This window comes from Lepisosteus platostomus, chromosome 3 (genome assembly GCF_059453375.1).
Source record: "Lepisosteus platostomus isolate fLepPlt1 chromosome 3, fLepPlt1.hap1, whole genome shotgun sequence".
Lineage (NCBI taxonomy): Eukaryota > Metazoa > Chordata > Actinopteri > Semionotiformes > Lepisosteidae > Lepisosteus > Lepisosteus platostomus.
In genome coordinates this window covers 42,838,741-42,864,471 of record NC_142613.1, presented here as the reverse complement: position 1 = coordinate 42,864,471, position 25,731 = coordinate 42,838,741, and the positions used below count along the sequence as shown (strand labels likewise).

The 25,731-nt window shown below is 35.6% G+C and overlaps 1 protein-coding gene across 2 annotated transcripts in view; it reads left to right on the top strand.

Moving 5' to 3' along the window:
* The window catches only part of LOC148674908 (adhesion G protein-coupled receptor F5), a 45,693-nt gene extending 22,023 nt beyond the window's left edge, over window positions 1-23,670 (top strand). For both annotated transcript variants that reach the window (XM_088625666.1, XM_088625668.1), the window contains 14 exons: window positions 1,852-1,997; window positions 2,567-2,764; window positions 4,636-4,836; window positions 5,502-5,672; window positions 7,162-7,356; window positions 7,739-7,945; window positions 13,965-14,105; window positions 14,469-14,650; window positions 15,814-16,002; window positions 17,850-19,229; window positions 19,512-19,553; window positions 20,012-20,071; window positions 20,596-20,656; window positions 21,312-23,670. In XM_088625666.1, the coding sequence (XP_088481792.1) occupies window positions 1,852-1,997; window positions 2,567-2,764; window positions 4,636-4,836; window positions 5,502-5,672; window positions 7,162-7,356; window positions 7,739-7,945; window positions 13,965-14,105; window positions 14,469-14,650; window positions 15,814-16,002; window positions 17,850-19,229; window positions 19,512-19,553; window positions 20,012-20,071; window positions 20,596-20,656; window positions 21,312-21,379 (3,241 nt within the window). In that variant the 3' untranslated portion in view covers window positions 21,380-23,670. The remainder of the gene's footprint in view (window positions 1-1,851; window positions 1,998-2,566; window positions 2,765-4,635; window positions 4,837-5,501; window positions 5,673-7,161; window positions 7,357-7,738; window positions 7,946-13,964; window positions 14,106-14,468; window positions 14,651-15,813; window positions 16,003-17,849; window positions 19,230-19,511; window positions 19,554-20,011; window positions 20,072-20,595; window positions 20,657-21,311) is intronic.
* The last annotated feature ends 2,061 nt before the right edge of the window (window positions 23,671-25,731 follow it).

Sequence of the window (25,731 nt, the reverse complement as noted above, 5' to 3'; positions counted from 1 at the left end):
AATCACTAAGGAATAAAGATGTTTCATTTTTAAAAAAACTATGCTGATTATTTGTTTAGATCAGTAAGTATGAATTTCAAGGAGTTATTGTTATGATGAATCAACATGTAGTGAACAAAAAACAAATGGAAACACTTGTAAATCAGGTACAGTGCAAATCTCAATGGGAAAGCAAGGGCTTTAAAGCAGGTGTTGCTAATGCGTTAATTAAACAAGCAATATCACAGCATTAACAGGGACATGTACAAAATTGCTGGACATGTGTGGTTTACTTTAATTAATTGTGGCTAGAGATTAACCCAATTGAACATTTATGGGATATTCTGTAAGGGCACTGGAGACAGGATTTTCTGTCTCCATCAACCAGGCAGGACCTGTAGACATTCTCATGGAACATTGACTCAGGTTAACTCTATGCCACAATGCCTACAGGCCACGCTGGCCACACATGAATTTCCAACTCCCTGTTTAAGTGACTTTACATTGGTGTTTCAATTTTTTTCTCTCCTTTTATATTCCATTTTTGTTCTCTGCTTGTAGATTCTTTCCTTTATTCTCTCAGAACAAAGACTGAACTTCAAGTCTTCTTTGAAACTGGGAATCTTTAGATAGAATCAAAATTGGTGAATAATCTCTGAAAAGGATATTTTTTTATCTTTGCAACATCTTCACTGGTTATGTGTAATAACATTTATCATCTGATTATGTGTATTGTTTATGATATTTTACGGACCACGTTATATCTAAAGTTTCCACCTTATATCATTTTCATGAAAGTGCTTTTGAGACAAAAGCATAATTACGTATTTTTTTTCAGGAATTGTAAGAGTCCCAGGGCTTTTGTTTTTGTTAACCTGTTACCTTTGTACCTGATTCAATTTATTGGGAAGCAGGCTACCCTGCCTGTCCATACTAACCAGGTTACAGATGTGATATTATGTTTACACATGTACTGTATATACTACTTTGGTTAATAAAACATGTATATCACATACAGTTTCATTGGAAACTGCTTCTCTAATGATTCAAATGTGATTCAAATGTGATTTCCCTGTCAGGATTCCAATCATTCATATTTTGTCACGGACACGGACTGAGATCCGTGTCAGATCTTGTAGTAGACCCTATACGATGTGGTAAGAGCTGGAGTAAACAGGAGCTATGGTAAAAGGGAACAAACAGGGGTTTAATAGTGCACAAAATAATAGTGACAATCCATGAGACAGTGAAAGAGGGAGACAAAGAACAGCATCCAAATCCAAACAGGTCCAAAGGCAGGTCAGGGCACAGTCCGAGAGTCCATCAGCAAGAAATCCATCCTGGGACGCGACAAGGTTAAAATCCCTGGGAGGGAGAAACACACGGAGAGACAAAATGTGGAGGTCCAAAGGTGACGGGGTGAGATCCTCCAGACCCGGGGCTCGGGAATTGGGAGGTGTCGGGGATGAGGCCTATGCCCTCAGGAGACAGACGTAGGGTTTCCTGATGCTAGGCGGACCTCACGACATCCTTACCCTAATAAAGAGCCCCGAGGACTGGAGGAGCTAGTCTTTAAATAATACACCTAAGAAGGTACACATGGGAAGCTTAATCACAGAAACAATAACGGGAGTAGTGGAGCGCCCTCTAGGGAGGGATGTTGGGTGTGACATATTTGGTATATGTTTATGGTGTAAACTGTATATTGTATATATTGTTAACTTATATTGCATCTGTCAAGTAAAAAACATTTTTTAACTATTAGATTAAGTAAAAGTGATCAAATAGCTTTAAAAGAGCATTTAGAGAATATTTTAAAAAATAAGTTTATTTTGCCTCAGTCACATTCTATTGAAATTCTCTGTCAAACAGGAGAGGCAGTGTAATTACAGAATATGAGGTAACTGCCCTTGGAATATCTTCTTCTGCCATCCAGAAAGCAAACACTCAGCTTGTGGCAAACCTTGTTAACAGTTCTTATTCAGTTATTGAAGACTCCTTTACGGCACGTGTTACTGGTAAGAACATTAGAAGCAATGCTACTGTTGCTTCTTATCATGAACATTTTGAAATATACTATACAGTATATTATATAGTATACTGTATACACAAGATGCTCATAGTATTATATTTTAACTTTTGTACACAGTTACTGTAGAACTTCTGTTTTTGGCATATTGTAGTTAAAGCCATTGGAGATTGGACATTTGATTTGTACTACTTCTTTAGATTTAATTTTAGACCACACCAAAAAGTTTAAAACATAACTGTCCTACTTAAAGAACACTGATGTGTACAGTGTGTAATCAAGACTTTTTAATGGAAATAAAAGCTTGGTCTCAGATGGTGAAAGTTCTGTCATTCAACAATCAGAAATTCTCTTATACCACCTATCCTAGCAGGCCAAGATCATGTTCCATTGCACTGGTTTGGAGCAGATGTACTGCCACTGTAAATGAAATCATTTTTTATCTTTATTGGAGCTCCTGATAAGCATAACTTTCTTAATTATATCGGTTGTCTATAATTTAAATAAATGAACTTGGATTTGGAGAAAATACTGTCATTCTAACTTTTTTCTTTCAAGACCAAACAACATTTACAATGAAGCCAGACATTTTATACCCTGGGGACAATATGGAATTAACCTGTGAGTTGAATCAGCCTTACAGTAATACAGTATGGGAACTGAATGATATTCCATTGCAAGGGGAAAGGTTTAAACAAAGCAATGGCTCTTCCTTCATGAAGCTCCAAGTGAATTCTGTTACTGGAAATGACAATGGTGAGTAAATACTTGAGTATTTCAAAAGAAAAATGTGAAGAAAGAGATTGGTGATCAATTCAACTTACCATTTAAGCCTCCTTACCAATGCATTTATGTTTAAAATTATTGAGTTAAGTAAAAATACAATAAGTACAAAAGTACACAATTAACTAAATTGTGCGTAACTTGGAACTGTTTCTGGTTATGGCAGCATGAACGAAAGACACTTTAGCTCCCACAACAAGATCCTCGATTTCAGATTTAATCCAGTATAACAGGTTAAACAATTAAGCAGTTTTTTTGGTAACAAAAGTAATTAATTATAACTAAACAGCATAATTACCTATACCACTAAAGAAGAACATTGAGAATATGAAAGAAATGTCAAGCAAACAGCATGCAAAACAAGAGGCACAACCATTTTCAGATATCTCCCTCCTTAGTGGTTTCACACAGAAATGGATATAAATAAAGGCTTTGCAAGAATTCAACACATGGTCAACAGCCATCTGTGCAAAATCAATCAGCTGGTGGAGAAAATGCAGAGTGACATTCTGAACCTGTCTCAATTTGAAACAAGACAGGAGAACTATGAAGATGCCATGGTAGACATTTGTTAAGTTATCAAAGATATAAGAACAACAATACAGAAATCAACTTCTTGAAACAGATGATCAATGACCCTGAAAATCATTCCAAGTGAAAATATCTACACCTGATCGGTTTCCCCGTACAGTATTGAAAGGAAATACTGATGGGGTTGCCCAAAATGCTTGGTACTGAAGATTGGTACTGGCCTAACAAAATTGAAAGGGCTAACTGTACACTACAGCAGCGATCTGCAGAGTACAAGAAACTACAAGCCATTGTGACCAGGCTGCTTTGATTCAGGGACACCGTCATAATCCTTACAGCTGCATGGGAGAAGGATGAACTACATACTGTATGGCAAATCTAGCATTATGAGTTTCCGTGATATGACAACAATGTATAAGAAAAGTAAAGCATTTACATTTATAAAGAAATGCCTCCAGGACAACAACATTTCCAAAAGTATCAAACGACCATAAGGATATTGGTCATTCAGCAATCTTGGCTGAAGCTTAGCTGGTGAAACATCACCCAAACTTAATACTGTATACTGAAGTAGTTCAAGTAGGCACAGTAGCTGCATCAGCATGTGTAGGCTGCAAAGGCAAAATTAAGGTTTATCCCATGCTGAAAAGAGAAAAAAAGGAAACACAATGTTTCAGCTGTGAAGAAACATTTGTTTTTCTTCTTTAAGAATACTGTGTTACTACTGTTAAAGCACTACTTGGGTAGAGGAGGGGAAGGAGGATGGGATATGGAAGGGATTCATATTGTTTTTGTATTTTTGTATTTGAATCAATCCTAAAAGAAAGATATTGATTATTTTTTAAAATAGAAAATTCTGAAAATATAAATTACTGTACATAGGTAATATTCTAACATGAAAAACATAAATATTTTAAAAATATTTGTGGAATTAATATTCTGATATTGACTGTGATTAAAGATTTAAGCTATAAAAGCACTCAAGCTGAAGAGCTTTCTGTAATTTGTCTATAGAACAGCAAAGGATGAACTGCATTAGCAAATATCTGAACCCTTGCATTTAAAGCAGATTTCTACATTTAACATAAACAAAGCTTTGAGCTATAGTAATTTATATTTGTCGTCAAATTCAAACTGAAGTTGGCAGATGACCATTGCATTACAAATGTCACAAGTACAGTTCTTTATCTCAAAACCATAAATTCTTAAGGAAGTAGGTACTGTTAATTTAACAATGCCAGCAATTAACAAAAACAAAAGTTACTGTTGAATGCTATTTAATTTTAAAATGTTTCTGTATTGTACCTCCTCAGGGACATATGAGTGCATTTTCAAAGATGGTTTAATTGAATATGTCAGCAATAAAACAGTTCTTATCCAACAACAGCCATCTGTAACTCTCACTTCTCCTGGTAATGTCTATTGTGATGGTATAACCAGACTTAAGTGTTGTGTAGTTCCAGTCAAAGCCTTTAATGTCAGCTGGATCAAGGAAGGAACGTTAACAGTAAATGGTAAGAAAATACTATAAGACATGCTGTCTTTTTATTTATTTTATTTATCAAATTCCATTTGAAGGCAAACTAGTCATTAGTTTCTGGGAGCTCTTTAGGCTTGACTTCAACCTGAAGGACGTAGGTCTGATGTAAGTTGTTGCTTCCTGGATGTGATTATATGTTGCTGCAGGGTATAACCAGTTTATAGTTTGGCAGACTACAGTACAGAGAAAAACGTACCTTTCTCAAAGATAAAAAAATGCAGTTAATTCTTGTGCTACAATTTTGTAGTTAGGAAGCTAGAATTTTTTTAATTCTCTACATACAGTGTATATACAGTGGATATAACTGCTTCCGGACATATTTTACTTTTATGCAACACTTAGGTTTGGAGAAAGAAGATTATACACGGTGAATTATTGCAAGGTTAAAATTGTGATTGCATACTTAAAACAGAAACACTAGATTAAAAAAAATGTATTAATCTTCATGTTAGTATATCAGTGATTTATAGACAAAAATAACTCTTTACTGAAAATCTAGCAATGATTTCCTTGTATAAAACAGTCCAATGTTAGGAACAGGGCTAATTTCAAATAATGGAAAGTCACAGTATGTTTTGAGAACAAATGTCAAGCTCAGTCCATAATACTAAAAGAACTAACCAATTGTTATTATTTTAGAAAATAAGTCCTTTAATGAAACTGAAGGCTGTTTAATCAATGAAATAACACCAACATCTGGAAACTGCTCTCAAGGACAAACACGCAGTAAATTAACTTACACCTGCGAGGTGACAACGGGAAATGGAGCCAACTTCCAGAAGAACAGTACTCTTATTTTTGTCCACGTTGGTAAGTCCTAATTAGGGTAGTATGGTTTGTTTTGTTTTTTTGTATGCAATAATACATGCTTAATTATAAAACCCATATTACTTAAACTTTAAGACTCTCCACTTCAGTTTATTTAATAGTACTAGACCACCAGTCATATGGGTTTGCAAAAAAAGCCAGCACCCCCCAAATGCTTTTTGTCATGAGTGTTACCAAATATTTAATTATAGAAAAATAATGTAAAGCATTATTGAGAAAAACAAATGAGAATGGAGGATTTCTGAAGACTACATGGGCAGTATTCCATGTATTGTCACTCTAAACAGTCTCATCAGCAACAAGGGGGGCAAAAGAGCTTAAATCAGGCCAATTCTGTTTGGATCACAAACTTTCTGGGCAAAGCCAAGACCAGATTCAAAACAAATCATTATTCAATTTTTAAAATATTTATACTTCAATGCAAAAACAAAATATTTTGAATGTAAGAATCTGAGGCCAATGCACTGATTGGGAATTATTAATATTATTTTAAAAAGGTAATGTTACTGTACTGTATAATGGTTGATTTCAATTTTACACACATAAATGGGGAGATGGGTAATACAGAAGCTGAAATTAAGATGGTTGAAATGGTTAATGTTGTAGTTCAAGTGGGTAGCTGCGTCAGCATGCGTAGTCTTTAAAGGAACAAGAAATACGTTTATTCCATGCTGAAAAGAGAAGAGAGAAAGCACAACGTTTCGGCTGTGAAGCCTTCTTCTGATTTTGAAGTGTTAAAACTAGTTTAGGACACAGCAGTGATGGAGAGAAATAGCTGCAGTGACTATCAAAAGTATTCATCGCCCGTGGACTTTTCCACATTTTATTGTGTTATAATATAAAATGATAATTAATTTAATTGGGATTTTTTGCCATCGATCAACACAAAACACCCATAGGAACCATGCAAATGCAGGATAACATACAAACTCTATGCAGAAACCCCAATGCTGCAAGCAGCAATGCAAACAATTGCACTACTCTTTTGAACTACAGTATACTGTATGTTATCAGATTTAATAGGTCAATCGATTCTGATACTTTTTTCATTTCTTTGAAAAACGTGACCAATCTGGTTATACAGAAGTGAAGTGAACCATTGAATGGGCACAAGTCAGATTACTGACTAGATGCCAGTAAAACATAAGGCATACACACATACTGGAGAATTTACATACCCCAATCAACGTAGGAAGCATATCTATGGACTGGACTGTAGGAGAAAAATAGAGTGCCTTGGTAAAAAAACATGTATGGCCATGGGTAAGACATTCAAATGTAATTCTAGAACTGAAATAATGAGACACTGCAATGTTAAATGTCACACCACTGTCCTGCCCAGTTCACATCCATTTAAACATATTTTGTTTGCTACAGAAAATGCTACATACACAATCAATTTTGTCATTGAAGATTATTCCATAAATATTGCTCATGTGTATTTTACATAATTAATTTTACTTTTTTTCAGGAAATGTGACATTGAAAATAGACAATACTGTTTATCAATCTTACGACATATCCGAAGGGTATGAATTCAACATGAACTGCACTTCTGATTCACAGTTTGATTCAGTTAATTGGTATCTGAAAGAAAATGGTCAAAATGATTTTTCACCCCTAATTGCATACAATGCAGTTTTGAATGTAAAAACTCCACTTAATGGTAAGTTAATTTTAAAAAATATAAATATTGCCATTTTAATTGTACATATCAATAATATAACTCTTGTGAAAATGTGTTTAATTAATAGGAAATAAAGGCAGGTATCCTGAGTGATGTATACAATCTAGGTAGCATATACAGTATATCATGCAGTGAACCAATTACAGAAAATTAATTTAGACACTATTGTGATTAAGATATGACAAGCACACAATGCAGATTGCTTTTAATTCATATTTTCTTTCAATCATTCTTCTCACTTGATTAAAGTAGTTTGTATGCAGAATATATTGAAGTATTAATGCATTTGAACTATTTTTTTTAATCTCAGGTAAGAATTAAATAAATACTTAAAGATTTCTTTTCTTAACAATTTTTTTAGGTACTTATCGTTGTGAACTATTATTTGGTGAACAAAAACGAAGTGCCGAAACAACAGTTACAGTGCATCCTTTGCCCCAAATCACGCTGAGTAATCCAAGATTAAATGTCTTGTGTCAGACAACAACAGTAACTAAACTGGAATGCTGTGCTCAAAATCAAGGCTTTCAAGGTGTCTGGATAGAAAATAATAATAAACTACAAACAGGTACTTTGATTACTAATATTCTTATTAGCAGAGGGTGCAGAAGCACCAGTGACTGTATAGTTAATTAAAACGTATTGTAACGCACGGCCATCAGGGTGTGTAAGAGCCTCTCCCCTGCTTAACTCTCCGTCCCCGGCGAAGGGCTATCACACCCCGCTCCTGACACCAATGTAACGCAACGGGGGCTCAGGCGGGCGTCTTGCCGCATTAGGTCGGCCCCCCACCATCGGGGGCTCGAACCCAGGACTCCCGCGTCACTCAACATGGACCCAGCCCGGTGAGCTAAAGAGAGATCTCTCTACAGCCCAGTAGCTGTAGTCCTGCTATCCCAGGGAAGGGCGGTGACGTCACCGCTCTGGTAAGCCGGCTCTTACACAGTGCCTGTCGGCCGTAGCGTTACAGCATTTAATGTATAAATTGCATTTTATTGTTGTCAGGAAAACAATAACAATGCCATGGTAAAAGATACATTTACTATATTTCTATTGGAAAAGTCCCACTTTTCACATATACACTGTACAATCCCAATTGCATGACAAAAGTAATAGAAGTGCTTGGGCAATTGTATCAGTCTTCCAGCTACTGTACATCTTACATCTGTAGCAATGCACAGTGGGAGGAGCCGCGGCGAGCGCCCTTATGAGTGACGCCCCGTCAGAGGGGCGGAGGCACCGGTGTGAGGTTAGCGAGATTGGAAAGAAAACAAAACACAAAGGAAAAATACAAAACTGCACCATCATGTAGAGCGGTGCCCAGACTGGACTTGCCCTGTTTAGCTGGGTCCAGTCTGGTTGAGCAGGAAGGGAGCATAAGGCCAAAAATAAAAACCTTCTGTCACGTAAGTCCAACAGGACGAACCGTAGAATGGCTGGAGAGCGATAAAGACCCTATGCGTAGCGGCGAGACAGGGGTTAGCCCGGGCTCAGCTGTTCAGGAGAAGCCGTAAAGAAACCTATGCCCTCAGGCCAAGGACAGGAGTGACCTGGTGCTAGGCGGGTCTCAGGGCAACTGAACAACAATGCTGAGCAAGTAGCAGAGCAGAAGCAGGAAATAAATAGGCTACACAACAAGACACACCAGAAAGACATGAATAATCACAGGGAACTAGGAACAGAAGGAACGTAGAGCACCCTCTAGGTGTAATGAGGGTGACACCTTCCTCCTCACCCTTCCTCCAGGGCTCCGCCTATACACTGAACACGCCCCTCGCGTGTAGTGCCACACATTGTCTCATGTCTATTCATTAGGCTTTGTAATACAGATATGTAATGTTACTAGAATTTAAAATAAATGGCATTTAAAATGTTCATGGACTGTAAATGGAATGAACATATTTGGACGGTCCTGTGGATGCAATGGATGCACTTATGGATGGCTGTCTCACTTGTCTTCATTGATGATGTAACTAACAATGAGAATTGCATGAATGAATGCTGAAGCTTCTGGAAATATTTTGTTTACTTACAGTAGGTAGACAATTATTTTATACTCGTTAGGGGAAAAATAAAAGTAAGCATTTTACATGATTAAGAAAAGTCATAACTCCCCCAAGAATAAGGAAGAACTCAAAGTAGCTGTAGTAAACATCTTAACCGATTACAGAAATTGCGGTGAGTTCAATAGGTCACCGATTTCATGCCTTTTTTATTGCCTCAAATGCCCCAATAATGACATTTAAACTCTGAAATTTACTTAAAATAAACGTCCCAATACTTATGATCACTAAATTTGATAATTTAATTAATCAGTGATACTTATGATTTCATAATGTTAAATATAAAGTACCACAAATAAAACAAAAATATCATTAATACTGTACTTATCATTCATAGTTAATTCAAGATGACATATCAAAAACTATTTAAATTAAGTCAAACGTAGCTGATACATACAGCTTCTTCATGTTTATAGAGTTTCTTTACAGTCCAACCGTTCAGCATTGAGAAATAACAAGAGCTAATCAACATTTATTCCAAAAAGACATAACATAATCACAAAAGCCCACATTTATCCTTGCAGTGCAGACTGGGCAACATGAAATGTAGAGTCAGCATCAAAAGGGTGAAGTACAAGAAGATACATTTCTTTCCTTTTGTCAATTACCATGGAAGCTTGATAAAAACTCTTTCTTTCTACATACTCAGCAAAACTGGCTTCTGAATCTTCAGTGATATAACATGCACAAATAAATACCTCAATTGTCTCTTTGCTCAAGTGAAGAAAGGCTGAAACAAAATGAGAGTTCCGATCATCCTTCATGTTATAATTTCATTGGATCAAGGCTGTGTTCTCTCAAGATATATGATCTTCTCTTCTTATCACTTTTAGAGTTAGAGATAAAAAAGGTGCTCTGAACATAAAAACAAAAATTGCTTACACTTATATAGCGCTTTTCTGGACACTCCACTCAAAGCGCTTTACAGGTAATGGGGACTCCCCTCCACCGCCACCAGTGTGCAGCATAGTCTGCCTTGTTACTTTTGACTGTATTGCTGCATCCAAATGGATGTGATTTTTCTGTGATTGAAAGACACAAAACAGAGTACAATATTGGACCTGGAACATATAGTAAGAACCTTTAATTGAAATGACTGACCACAATGTAATAATGGCTTGAGTTTAAGCAGCTGCCTAGACATCTCAAGTGCTCAGACGAATGGACCCTGTGTAGGTATCTACAGACAGGGATCAATAAAAGAACACTATAATACAAAATCCTTAACCATAGTCCAGGAACAGGCTAAATTCAGGAACTAGGAAGGCAACCCAAGAAGAAATAAAAACACAAGAAGCAAAGGAAAGGAACCAAGGAGTAACCAGGAGAAAAATAATGTGAAAAAGAACAAGGCAATGAACAAGGACTAAAAAAGGACAGGAGTAAGAAGTAAGAAAAGAAGCAGGATAATATTCAGGAATGTAAAGGTCCAGAGCTCAAAATACAGGTATGTGAGACTGAGCACTGAAGGGAATGAGAGCACAGTTTATATAGCGCTGAGGAAGGGAAGTGTTAAGCCCTAGGTACACAGGGCAGTCCCAGAGTAGCTAAAGCTAAACACAGTGTACACAGTGTTTGTGCATTTACCGGGACAATTAATAATTGTAGCAGTAAATCAGAAAATGATTATTCGATGGCTATTAGAAAATCGACCTTGCGGTACAACTCAGCAATGCACACACAGATACTATTACACGAGAATACATTTATTAATACAGTACATAAAATGTGCATATAAACATAACAGATCTTATAGTGAGGGTTAGCAGAATACAAAAGTTATATATTCAATCACGAAGAGTTACAAATACCAAGAGATACAGATACATACAGGTACATTCAGTATACCATTCAGCATACCATTTCGTTAATGAGCTTTTTGATTACAACTTCTACACTAGATACTCAAAAGCATGTACATCACTCATATGAATTAAATTGACAACTGGGATTGAGGTAACTATTTAATTCTTGAGCTGCAATGTAGAATGTTGAATACTCATCCAATTTATGTGGATTCAGATCACCTGTGGACACAAAGGAACAGCGACAGGCTGTTGTTGCATCAAATTCGCGTCCTCTGGCTTGGGGATCTTTCGGTTACGTGCGGGTGACCTCCAGTCCAGGCTGTTAGAACAAAGTGAAGTCCTGACATCAGACACACTGGCCATCACGTGATTGTCCGAGCTGAGTCTGAGAAGGTCCTGGAGGGGCACATTCTGGGCACTGTGCAGCCCTTTTATCTGGAGGAACTATAGTCGTTCATTGGTTGAAAGTTTCACAGGCATTTGAGACCCATATGGGGTTACCCCAGTCTACCTGTTCCTGATTGGCTGATCAAGGTGGAGGATAAGTAACAACCCTCTCTGACCTTAGGGTTGTAATCAACTTGGGATGAGACTCTCCCTTGGAATCTCCCAGACAGAAAGGCGCCAGAGATGACCATTTATTTGGGTGGCTGGAGAATCTCAGGCCTGGGAGTTGATCCTTATCAGGAAACGCTATCAGACAGAAAAACCTTTAATGTGAAACACATAGAATGGCCTCTCTGTGTCCAGCACCACAGAGATGAGAGAGAAAGAGACTGGCAGGGGGACAGCAAACTTGATTCCTGTATTATTAGTCAGCATTGCCGCTACATGCAGCCCTTTTGCACAGGAGGGTCATCAACCAGTGCTTGAGATACCTATGCTAGCAAGACGTTGGAACCATAACATTAAGAGCACTGAAAATATGGCAACAACATTATATCTATGTGTGAAATCCGATTAATTGAATAATCTTACCTCAAAGAACAGGGAGATGGACATTCTTTCCTCTGGAATGGAAAATCAGATTGAGAATGTCAAATTCATGGAGTTGGGTTTGCAATCAAGAATGAAATAATCAACCACTGTTGCAAGTTCCTTTTTGGAATAAATAGGCGCTTCATGACTCTTAGCAGAGAGCTATTACATGTTAATGCTTTCTGCAAATGCTTCTACTCTAGGTTCAGATGATGAAATAAAGGATCCCAGGATCCCATCCCAGGATAAAACTAATTCTCTGTGGATTCCCAAAGAGGGAAATATTCTACTTGGATACTTCCACTCCAGAATTAAGAGACGACAATCTCTTGGAATAGAACCGCTGGAAAGAATTAGAAGTTGGACATTTCAATTGCAATGGCATTCTTCTTCTTGTTTTTAACAAATGCACAGAAAGTGTGCTTGTGATCTCCAGTACCCACCAGAAAAACAGACATAAAACATCTTGACAACATCCACAGTCCAGAGGCCTTATTTACTATGCTTTAAGAAAAGCTCTTAACCATAAACCATAATCAAATACAAAGATACTTGGATATTTTACCAAAGAAGGACAAGATAATTAGAAGATAATTAAGACATCTTCTGAACAGTTTCCAAATGTGGATTGTGTACCTCAAAGGGTATGGCTGAAATGATTTTCACAGCCCACCAATTAGAGGACAAATGTCAGGAACAATGCTTACCCTTCTACTTCATGTTACTCCATTTTACATAGACATTTTGCTCTGTGCATAGAAAAGACTGAAAGGCCCTCCTGCAGAATGAATGTCCTACAAAATTTGTCAGCATCCTTCCCCTTCCTTATTATGAAATGCATGCAGTAATCCTCACTAATAGATCAGTTACAGAGCCCTTTTGACGTCTTGACATGCATAAAAAACGTGTCAGTTACCAGCTTTCTTTTCAATAGCGATGTCCTATTCACTTTGATAATTTGATCTAGAAACAAGACTGCTGCTTAAGTGCAATTGACTTAACAAACGGACAGTAAATGATTTAATCTCTAATGACCCTGACCTCAGTTGTCAAACTCTCATTTGTTGTGGCAGTTTATGGCTTAAATAAATGGATCTCCAGGCAATTGTCAACATACAGTACTTACTGAGGCATGTAAGAAGGTGGCACTTACATATAACATTCAGGAGATCTTCGTCCTCCATCAGCAAGCTCCAAATATATAGGCCCCGGGAACCATCAGTTTACATTCACAATGTGTTACTGGAGAATGTATCTTGGAAGTTACCTTTCACAAAAGGCTGATATTGATGAGGAAATCCCATTGTCTGAAATCTACAAGTGTAGCTTTTAGCAACCTGAAGAAGTGGGAGTATAAGGATTGTGACTTCAAAATTGAAACTAGCTGATGGTTTGCCATCATTCCTAGCTTTTATGAGGCAGAACAACAAACCCATAAAACAATTTAAGTAATTTCACCAGAAAAGTGATTTTTGCACATGATTTGATCAATCAAGTTGTAGAAAAGATGTACCAGCATCAGTATTCTCTCCAAAGTAGGTACACAAGCATTTAAACTATGACCATCTCCCATCATCTCAAGTGGGTTGGGCATGTCATCTTTTACTTGTGCTCCTGTGCCTTCTGCTATTTGTAAAAAATTACTGTCGTGCATTGCTGCTTAATTTAATTTCTCTCATGTTGACTGTTTTTATGTGTTCACTGTTTACCAATTCTGTTTTTGTCTTCTCAAATATAGCGAAAATAGGCAATTGCTTTCAGCATAATTACACGATGACGCCCTGTCAAGATGGAATTAAGAAAGAATTTATATGCATGGTTTTTACATATAATAATATTTCCTCTGTTAATAGTACCCTTACTATCATCTACTTTACCGGTAAGTTTTCACTGTCCTTATACTACAATATACAGTATACAGTAGCATTCAACTCTTTAAACTGTACCATAGTACTTCCTTCACCCTCTTTTTCTGTCTCCATGCACTCACCTCCACACATTTTCCCCTCTCCACACATTTACGTTTACCACATAAACAACCTCACCTTTCCTTTTCTCCCTCTCCTAAATACACTTGGATGATTTAAGAAGCAAACAGTATTTTCACTTTCATACTGATTTTATTGTTTTCTGTCTCTGCTACGTAAACCCCCAACAAACGAAAACTCAAAACTGTTCTACTAATGAATGTCATCACAGATTAGTTTTGACATTATATTTCTATGTTGTTTTTTTTAACCAGCAACTAAGGGTTTTTGTACTAGCCCTATATATGGTAATGGCACAGAGGGCAGTACCGCCATAGCAGCTTGCCCAGAGGGACAGCAAGGACAGTTACAAGCAATCTGTAAAAGTGGAATCTGGACAACTCTGCAAGACAACTGCGTATTAGCAAAAATTAATACAATTCTGACTAGCTCTGAGGTAATGGTCATCTCTCTGCAGACAATATAAAGAAATTGACTTACTGATATTTTGTATTCTTTCATTAAAAAGTTACCTACTGTAACTATAACCTGCAACCTTAACATGCATTTCTAATACACTGTTACTTTCAGTTACTTCCTGAACAGTAAATAAGAAAATTGCTGTCACTTCACAGCTTACAGTATGTGTTTTTTAATATTACGATGCTACTTTTTAATATAAATAATTTATTCATATTTTTGTCAGCATAATAAAACACTGTAGGAGCTTGAAGTTCTGTGTGGTGGGCTGGTAAGTGCACATAAGTGAATTAACACTCACCTATGAAAAAAATCTAGGATCACTGCTGAATTTTATATGACCAAATGTTTCATGCTCCTGTGTATCTGCTTGTAGCAGCAAATATTTGCAGGCTATAGCTGAATCCCTAATTTAATATTAGTGGATAAAATGTGATTTGCTGACTCAAAAGTAAATTCTTAAGGTTCGAATTTTGGTTCTGACAAATTTGTTTTTTCAATATACTGTTTTAATATTAACCAATATTTCAAGCCAATACCATATTGTAGTTTTAGTTAAGGTGAGAAGGTTTCAGATAATCTTATTAGGATTCATAACATACTGTTGTGGATAAACCTGAACAAGTCCGGAATCAAGGGCAGTACTCGCAGCAGTGGGTTCAGTTCCGAACCTGGGGTGCTATCTGCATGGAGTTTGCGGGTTCTCCTCATGTTTGAGTGGGATTCGTCTGGGTGCTCCAGTTTCCTCCAGCAGTCCAAAGACATACTGGCAGGTTAATTATGTTCTAGGAAAATTGGCCCTGACATGAGTGTGTCTGTGTTTGTGTGTATCTCTTCCCTGTGATGGACTGGCATTGCTGGGATAGGCTCCAACTCCTTAGAAATCCTGTACTGGATAAAGAGGTTAGAAAATGGATAGGTGGAGACAGTGTGGATTGAACAGTGTGGGAAAGAGGACTTTCAGATTTCATATTTACGAGAGTGTAAATAGAAATGTAAACTGGAAACTCCTGTATCAGTCACGTTGACTATTATAATCTTATATATAAATCTTATATATTATAACCCTACAGTATATATAAATCACCTTGTTTGACATGCAAAATGTTTTTATCACTAAACGTATTTTTCTTCTTCCAGCAATTGCTCAAGGACCCAGCACTAGTACAAATCAAGATACCACAAATTCTGAATGAGCTAAACGATGCTTCAACAAGTTTACAAAAAAATATTACAAATTCAGCTGGGACAATTAATGCTGTTGTGAAAATTCTGAGCGCTATTTCAGCTGTTTCTGGAAATACTACAGTTAATGCCACTGTGATGGAGGTACAGTAAACTGAAATTCAAAAGAGATTTAAATGGCTTAACTAAAACCAAATATAGTGTGACTTTGTAAAATGATGTTGCATTAAGAGTAATGGTATACAGTAAAAGACAAGATATTTGTTAATGCCATTACCAGAAAGAAAAGTGAGAAAAAATATTTAATCATGTTTAGAGATTGTTGTCAGCAATGACTAGTACACTTGAATAATGTGATAAGAATAAAGTATAATATATATATACACATTTCATAATTACAAGTCAACAAAAGGACAGTTAAGAGTTTTGAAAAATCAACTGATAATATTTTCATATATTATAATAACATAATACTATTGCTATATATTAATTATCTCAGGTATTTCACCACTTTTTATTTTATAAAAAGGCTTCGATTTTTAAGTAAAGTCGGTCAGACAGCATACTGTAGATGTGTAGTTAGAACTGCTAACTTGAGGCACTTGAGTTCTGAGTATAATTCTAACCTGGGATGCTGTAGTTTTAGTTAAATTGAGAAGGTTTCACATAAGACTTTTAAAGTTATTCCAAAGTTTGCTTATCTTAATCTTTTTAAGATTTATGACAAATTGTAATGGATAAAACTCAACAAATCAGAATTTAAGGGCAGCACAGTGACGCAGAGTGATGTGTAGCAGAGTGAAGTTCACATGTTTTTCCTCTGTGTTTATATGAGTTTTCTCTGAATGCTCTGATATCCCCTCGCAGTACAGAAATAAGATTACTAGGTTAATTGGTTAATTAATCTCCAAATTGTCCCCTATGTGATTGACTGTGTGTGCCCTGAAATGTGAAGGGATGGATCCGATCCCATCCAGCATGAAATCTCGATTTACACCTGGGAAAAGGCTTTTGGGACCCAGTACTAGCTTTTTGTTAAACTGGTTACTGAAAATTGATATATGGTTACATTTTTCTTTCATTTTTGGCATCCTGAAATACTCATCTGTTCCATGAGCTTGTCCTTGTTTGAGCACAGATTAAGTGATTGTGAGTATATCTAGGCAACTACTGAGATTTTCCCAGTGACAGCACACAATTGGCTGTAGTGGGTAGAGTGGGGGTTTCACAGCTCTTAGCAATAGAGTGTCCCCCTGTGCCATCCTGGGCACTGGCAAGCTTGCAGTACTGTCGATGTGGGATGTAACTCTCCCTCAATCAGCACTGAACCCCTGGTACTGGGTTGTGGTGCTTGTGATGTGTTTAAAGCTGAGTGGGAAGGAAGGTCAGGAGAGTCTGCCCACGCTTCATCATAGCTGTGGACATGAAAAACACACAATTAGCTATTCCATATCAGGTGGGTTTAGCAAAAAAAAAAGATCAGTCCTATTTTGCCTAAGTATGTTTCAGTGTAATCGTTAAACTAATTTTGTGAATGCTAACCAACTTAAGCCAAAATTAGAAAATTAGACTAATTTTACACTTTAATTTATAAAATTAGAAACATAAGCAGTATCTAACGTAAACTGTGAAACTGTATTGATTAACTCTATAAGGATGGTGGATGCTTCATATGAGCGATAATCCTTTTAAAATAAAATAAGTTGAAATTCATGCATAAAATAAAATATGTTGAAACAGCAAACAAAAACCTGACCCTGCACCCCCAAGTTGTCTCTAACAATTTCTGTGACTTCCATTGTAAGGATGGCAAGATGAAACATTTTATACATATGAAGTTTATGTAAATATGCTTCATACCAGTAATTTTTACTTTTATGTTAAAATGTTACAGCAAATTACTTCAGTGTAATATTTTATATTTATATTTAATATTTTCTATTATATAAATGAATTAATCAAATTAATTTTCTTTTTATTATTATTTTCAGAATTTCATTGCAACAGTGGATGTCATCATATCCCCAGAATCAGTGAATTCATGGATTTCCTTAAATAACCAAAATGAAACTTTGAATTCTAGCTCTAATTTGTTGTTTTCAGTGGAACGTTTCACAGGATCTCTTTCTTCAAATACAACTGTCAGCATCACAAGAAAGAATATTGACTTGGAGAGCAAAATAATTAACAAAGGCACTTATAGTTCCACCTTTACTAATACATCAAATCAGATAGAGTTTCCAGATACACTTTTTCCTCCAGACACTACAGTTACCAGCATTCTGTTTTTCACCCTTTCAGAAATCTTACCAACAAGAAACATCAACAATAGCATAGATACAAACAAGACTATAAATGCAGATATTACGTCAGTAAATGTTAAGAACAAAAATGGCAATGTTTCAATAGACAAAGCTATTTTAACATTTCAAGTAAATAACACATCTCTGGACAATCCTCTCTGTGTTTTTTGGAACTTTCTTCTTTTCAACAAAACAGGAGGGTGGGATTCAACAGGATGTCAATTACAAACCAGAAAAGACGGAACTGTCTCCTGTCTCTGCAATCATCTGACCTCTTTTTCAATTTTAATGTCACCTAGTTTTAATTTTCCTGAATCAATTCGTATACTTTTAGATTTCATTACTTATATTGGAGTGGGCATATCAATGCTAAGCTTGGTCTTGTGCCTTCTTATTGAGGCATTTGTGTGGACTCTTGTGACTAAAAACAGCACATCATATATGCGGCATGTAACAATTGTGAACATTGCTGTATCTCTTCTGATTGCGGACATTTGGTTCATGATAGGTGCAGCCATTAACACCTATGAAGTGATACCTGTGCCATCCTGCAGAACAACCACCTGGTTTATTCACTATTTTTACCTGGCCTTGTTCTTTTGGATGTTCGCTTCTGCTCTCCTGCTTTTCTACCGAACAATGCTGGTTTTTTCGCACTTGTCCAAAGCAGCCATGTTGGGGATTGCATTCAGCTTAGGATACGGTTGCCCTTTCATCATAGCTATGACCACAATCATAGCCACAGCCCCTCAGAACCACTACACCGTTGAGAATGTATGTTGGCTTAACTGGAATGAGACAAAGGCACTCCTCGCTTTTGTCATTCCTGCCTTAGCCATTGTTGCCATTAATTTTCTCATTCTGCTTGTGGTTATCTTCAAAATGCTGAGAAGGGGAGTTGGAGAAGGCTCTCATACTGATGAAAAAAATGCCCTGCATGTGATTGTGAGATGCGTCGCCATTCTAACACCCCTTTTTGGTCTTACTTGGGGGTTTGGAATTGGACTTATGGTTTTTCCTGGAAGCGTAGGGCTCAATGTTGTTTTTGCTGTCCTCAACTCATTCCAGGTAAACACTTATATTTGTATGCTTTTGATGTTATAATAGTTTTACTGATTAATTCACAATTACCACAAATGGGCTCAGAAAGTAAGGGTTTTCAAAATCCAGTTATTTTTCAAAGTCTGAAATAATTTGTTCTTAAAACTGTAGATGAATGCCTAGAGCTAATTTTAAGACTATAGAATATAGTCAACTATAGAAATAGAATGCAAACATCTTAAATAATTCTTGATATCTTTATTTTGTAGAGACTATTGCCTAATGGTTTTGTGTTATTCTTATTTTAAGGGATTGTTTATTTTAGTGTTTGGAATACTTCTAGACAGCAAAGTAAGTAAGATTTTCTTTTCTCTACAGGTTGAAGGTTCTGATTCTGCCTGATGCATTATCAATTTGTCCTTTACTTTAAATATACAGTATATGCAGTGGGGGACCTCAAATATTGGTGTTTACAAGGGCTTTGGACTATTAAAAGTGTTTTTATTGATATGTAAAATAAGCTTGCAGTCTTTCTTTCTCTATACAGTATTGCATGAAACTGTGTTAAAGTTTATTTGAAATGTATTTAAATATGATCACTTCTTTTATCCATATTAAATACTAAATTGTATCTGTATTATAATTTATTATATTTATAAATCAAATAAACTTTTAATTTAATTTTTTAAAATTTTCAGTATTATTTCTTTAGTTAACATGTTGCTGTGTACTCCTATTTTCATTTCTAATATACCACATACTGTAAGTCAACTGCCTATGTTCCATGCTTTTTTGTAATTCACCCACAGATACGATCAGCCATTTTCCACAGATTTTCATTCGTTCAGAGAGGTTCTCAACAGACAAGGGTGAGTTATGATGCTTTAAATGCTTTAGTAAACATCGAAAGAGTTTGTTCTTCGGTATATGATTTTAATCAAGTCTTACAAATTTAAATATTTAAACCATTATTATCTTTCATATAAATCGTAATTCCCTAGTCTTTAACACTATGTGGACACTTGAAGACACACATTTCATGCATTTTACATTACATTTCACAAAATTATCATTTTATTAATTCACTTATTTTATTTTACCTGCAGCATTGGTCCCTGTATTTAAACTTAGTGTAATTTTTAAACATTATAAGTCAACTTGGATATACAGTACTAATCAAATACTTTATAAGAAAGATAAAAGTTGTTCATGTAAGAAGATTTGTGAACAAAGCACCAAAACCTAAATGAATTGCAGAAAACAGAACTTTACATGGGTAAAAGCCATTCAGTTGCTAGACTCAACCATTGTCATGCACTTGGAAATGTCCTTTCGTCGGAGCTCAACACAAATGCAGTGGGCCAAGTTACCTAAAATGTATGTATTGTTGCAGAGCACAAGCGGTGGTACGTCTTCAAGTGGAAACAGATTCAATGTATTCAAACGAAGAAGGAGTAAGTAGGCATTTATTTTATCTTATATTATAATGATTCAAAAAGTGGCTGTTTGAAGACATTTGAAGCTTCTGAGATTCCACTTTATCCGTTTAGTGCCATCAAGTCAGTCAATATGTAAATACTGAAACATTAGGATTCAATATTGCCAGGATATTTGCATTGGTCATTTTAAACGTTGAGTTGTAAGTCATTATCAGGTAATAAGTAGCTGAAGTATACATGTATTGAAATCTGTTGTGATGACTGTGAAGAATGTGGGTGTCTTTGTCTTAATACAGTAACTGTCACATTAGGTTTACCATCCTGCTTTGAAAAATGAACATTTGGTGGATACTCAACTTTAGGAAAAAAAAACAAAATTTTAAAATTGTTTTAGGCAGTCTAATATTATACTCTTGAAATGTTTACATGTTGTGTTATAGATTCTTGGCGTCATTTTCTCTCTGAGGAATAATAGGCTGTTACTGTAACATAGCACAACTGTAAAAGTTCTACAAATATGGTCCAAAGTCTACTATGGATAAAATAAATAAGAAAACCAAAAATGATATATACTCAATACAATACTGATACTACCTCAGTACTGTTTCTGCCTTAAATAGCAGCTATTAAAATTGCAATATTTAATGTGAAATGTATTCCTTTATTGCAGGGATGTTCAATGTTGCAGAAGCCACATCCTCAAGCCAGTCTGCTACAGAGTCTTTCATCAATACTTAATTCAATAACACAAATTATATAGATAAATTAATCAGTTTAAATTTTGTGAAAATGTTTAGAACAGTTAATTGATGAAGTACTGAAGCATAAAGCAGTGACCGTCTGCTAGTACTGTATTGTTTTCTCTTAATCACATTAGCCCTATACAAACAACAGTATAAAACACAAAACCTTTTTTAATGAATGTTAAACTGTTGTTGACTTTTATTTTGTTTAAAAGGGCCCACTTGCTTTTTTATGTTTTTAAATCCATGAACTCTCATTATATATGTCCAATAAATAAGTACAGTGTAATTGTATACAAATAATCACGTTTAGCTGTTATCAGAAATTTTACAACCCTTTTACAGTACACTGTTCTAGTAAGATCATAAATGCCAATTTAACAGGCCTTTCAGATCACTATTGTTTCAATCTCTTAGTACTTGTTTTTGCAATCCAGTCAAAACCAAAGTGATCATGCCATTCTTGTAACAGACAGATTCTGCATATATCTGTACACACTATGAACTTTGTGAAAAGTATTATTGCGCATATAAGCACCAGAAACTATAGGCTTAATGTCCAAACACCTTATTATCTATTCACATTGTGTTGAATATCCAATCTGATATATACTCATGCAATATAAATATTTGTAACTAAAGTAAAAACAGGATCATACCACATAAACTTTTAGGCAAAAACATAATATTTTTATATTAATGACTGTATTTTAATTACTCTTAAGTAATGTGAATGGAACAACTTTTGGAAAGAAATAAAATTAGAATTTAAATAAAATCACAATACTATTAGCTCATTGACCTTCTACATAACAATACCTTCTATGACTGTAATGCAGTCAGTCTACAGTATGTCTTCCGCAGTTTGACTCAGAAAACCAATTGTTTCAGAAGTGCATTAAGAGTAAAAATTAGTCATATCATAGGGCAGATTACATCAGATGTGTAGGTGTTTGAAGAGTACAAAAGTGATGTAATCTAACAGTAATATCACTCAATCGTGCAGAACCCTGATCTGACATCTTAATATAAGAAAACTGATCTCTGTTGAATAATATGATTTTTTTTCAATTTCTTATAAAAAATTGATTTTATGCTTAATATAAATACTTTAAAACATCTTTAAGTAATGCTTGGCTTTACACAGCAAGACATGTAACTGATATTAATCTAAAAACTGTTTTTTCTTACTAGTTTATGCCCTTTTAATTATAAAAGATAAAGGTTTGTCAAATAATGTTATACTCTGTGAAACCAAATTTCTCTAAAAAATAATGAAAATAAAATATTTAATTTCTGATTTCTTTCTTTAAATAGTGAGAAATTAAACTATTGTATTTCTCACTGAAAGCACTAACATCAAGAAAAAGATTAGTGGAAACTTAACTGTAATGTGATATACTGTATAATGCAATGTTTGTTTTAATCACACAAAAATGAACAAACATAGTAGATGCAATAGCCAATTGCTTGGCTTTGTTGACTAAAAATGTTCAGTTCTTTCCACCCATTAGTGTATGACATTCCTTTAAAGTCCTGGAATGCAATTGGTTTCTCTTCTATGCATAAGGTCCAGAGCAGTAATATCATTTTCAAATGTTATTTTACCAACAATACCAGCATCAAGATCATTTATATAAATTAGGAAGAGCAGTGGTCCTAGAAAAGATCTCTGTGGTGATCTACCAATTACATTACCCCAATTTGAAAATTAACACATCTGCTGCTTTCTGTTTTCATTTACTTAACCAATTCTCAATGCAAATGTGAATGACATAGAATTTGAAAATTAATCATTTATGGAGGACTTTATTAAAGGCTATCTAAAAAGCTTAATGTACCATATCATATGCTCTGTATGTATCCATTAGTGTAATTTCATTTTCAAAGAATTCAAGTTAGTTAGATCTAAATTCCTTTTCTAAGTACATTTTGACAGTTCCGTAGGATGTTATTTCCATATAGTTGATCCTCTAATTTAGTTCATATAATCATTTCTATTACAAAGCAAGAATTATTGTTCTTATATTACTTGACTCAGCCTTTTCACACTTCTTGGATGGGTACTACATTACTCCAGACCTCAGGTCCCCATCTTAAGAGACTGTTGAAGGAGTTGCATCAATTGCCTTCTGAATGTCTATAGTTTCCTTAAATACTACAACTGGGACCTGGAGATTCATTTACAATTTTTTGAGTAGTTTGAGACCTTCTAGTAGCCAAAATTCTTACCTCTTCTGTGTCAATACTGTACAGTATAATAAAGAACTTTCTTCTGCTGCCCAATGAATGTTATTGACATTTTCCTTGAACACGAGTGAAAAACTCATTCTGTACATCTGCCTTTCAACATCTAGAAGTTCCCATCTTTATCTTGGATGCATTGATCCATGCACGAATCCAAAATCAATACAAATTATCTTTATTTATCTGTCATTACCATCACGCCTGGTCTAGAAAGATATAAAAAAACGTTTCAATGATTTTTAACATATATTTACAGAACAGAAAATAAAAATCACTCTGTGCTCTTAAAACTATTTTTTCTTGCCTTAGATTTTGCTAATTCAATCACTTCTAATTATTTTAGATCTAGTTTCCCAGCTATGGGTAGAGACAGGTATCAAACTATTTATTATTGAGCTCCGTGAAGTTGACAATTGCTGGCGACAAAAAAGGAACTTCCTGTCAGAGGAACCTAAGTGATACTCTAGGTTCTTGGCTTTTCCTGCCCTGAACAAAAGCCCTCTTAACATAAGTGAAGGGCAATTCAGAAATACAATTTCATAGAAAATGTGTGGGTTGATAAGCATGTTTGATTGTACCTGTAATTGAGAGGGGGCCCTAAGAGAAGGATTAGATGGAACAATGCATTATTACACCTGGCAATCTGTGTACGGCCATTTACCTAAATTAGCAATGGTTAGTTGGCTCTGTCAATAGAAAGCATTGTAGAGATGCTTCCACCCCCCAGGAGAAAAGCCAAGAGCCTTTGTGATGAAAGATTAAGTTCAAGCCAGTTCAAGCAGAACTGGGACAAGAAAAGATCACAGAATTGGACCTAGGAGAGGATGCTGACACTAGGGACTTTACAGGGAACAGCTGAGGAAAGCTCTAGCATTATCTCCCTCCTCACATTAGAGCATGAGGGAACCACGTTGTTTGGGATGACCAGAGAAGGTGAACAAGAATCACTGTTACAGTTGCCGGATTAGTTGAGAGAGATCCTGTGCAGAGTAGGGTGCCAAATCAAAAGCTAGTCCGAGATTTCAAAAGTAAAGGGTCAAAGAGAAAACAAGCCGAAAAACCGTGAGAATCAAGACAAATGATGAACACCGAGTATCAGGAGTGAGCTTCCAAAATACTGAGCAGAGAATGAATGACCAGAGCATCCTAAAATCGAGAAGAGCTAAGGGTGTGTTGATTAAATGGGACAGGTGAGTGGTCAGGTATTCCTGAAAAGTCTACACCTTCTTAAAGTGGCTGTATGAGAAACCAGAGACATAACAACCACCTAAGGAACTACATAGGGGACAGAAATGTAGGACTGCAGTATTTTGGAACATTTGTTGGGTAACTGGGGTCTAATGGGGTGCTTGTAGCCAGTCTGGAATGTCTGTGTTTTAGAGTTGTGTTTTTTATCTGCTCTGCGATATTGAGTGGACAGTGTTGAATATTATTATCTACTAGAAAATAAAAAGGCGCTTTATCCATACCAGTATCTGTTGCTGTTCTGTGCATGCACTGATGTTTTTAAGAGTAGAAGGGGTACTAAGCATGAAACACAATGTAGAAACAGCTAGCAGTCCATGATTTAGAGAGGGAAAACATACATTATGAATGAAAATGAAAAATGAAAAAACATATTATAACTTTATAATTAGAATAAATGGCAGTTATAGTATATACACTATATATTCAGTCCAGTAAATAAATCAGAGAGAATTAACTTTTACTGTACATCATTTGTAAATAGTGAACATTTAATTACTCTCTCCTGTACTGTTCAATAACAAAAATACAAAATGAAATACACTATCAATAATATAATGAAGTGTCTTTAAGAATATAGATGTAATAGTGTCAATAACCTGATTAGTGTCAATAGATATTGATAAAATAGTGTCAATAATCTGACTGGTGTCAATATTTCCAGTTTTCAGTGAGCTGAAAAGTAAGGAGATGTATGCACAAACATATGGGTCTGTGGATTCAGTGTTCAAAGCAGTAATAAGGTTTACCTTTGTAGGAGTTTTGTGAATTTACTGGGACAATTATGAATTGTAGCAGTAATCACGAGGTGATTCGTTATAGCTATTAGACAATCAATCGTCACAACAACCAGCA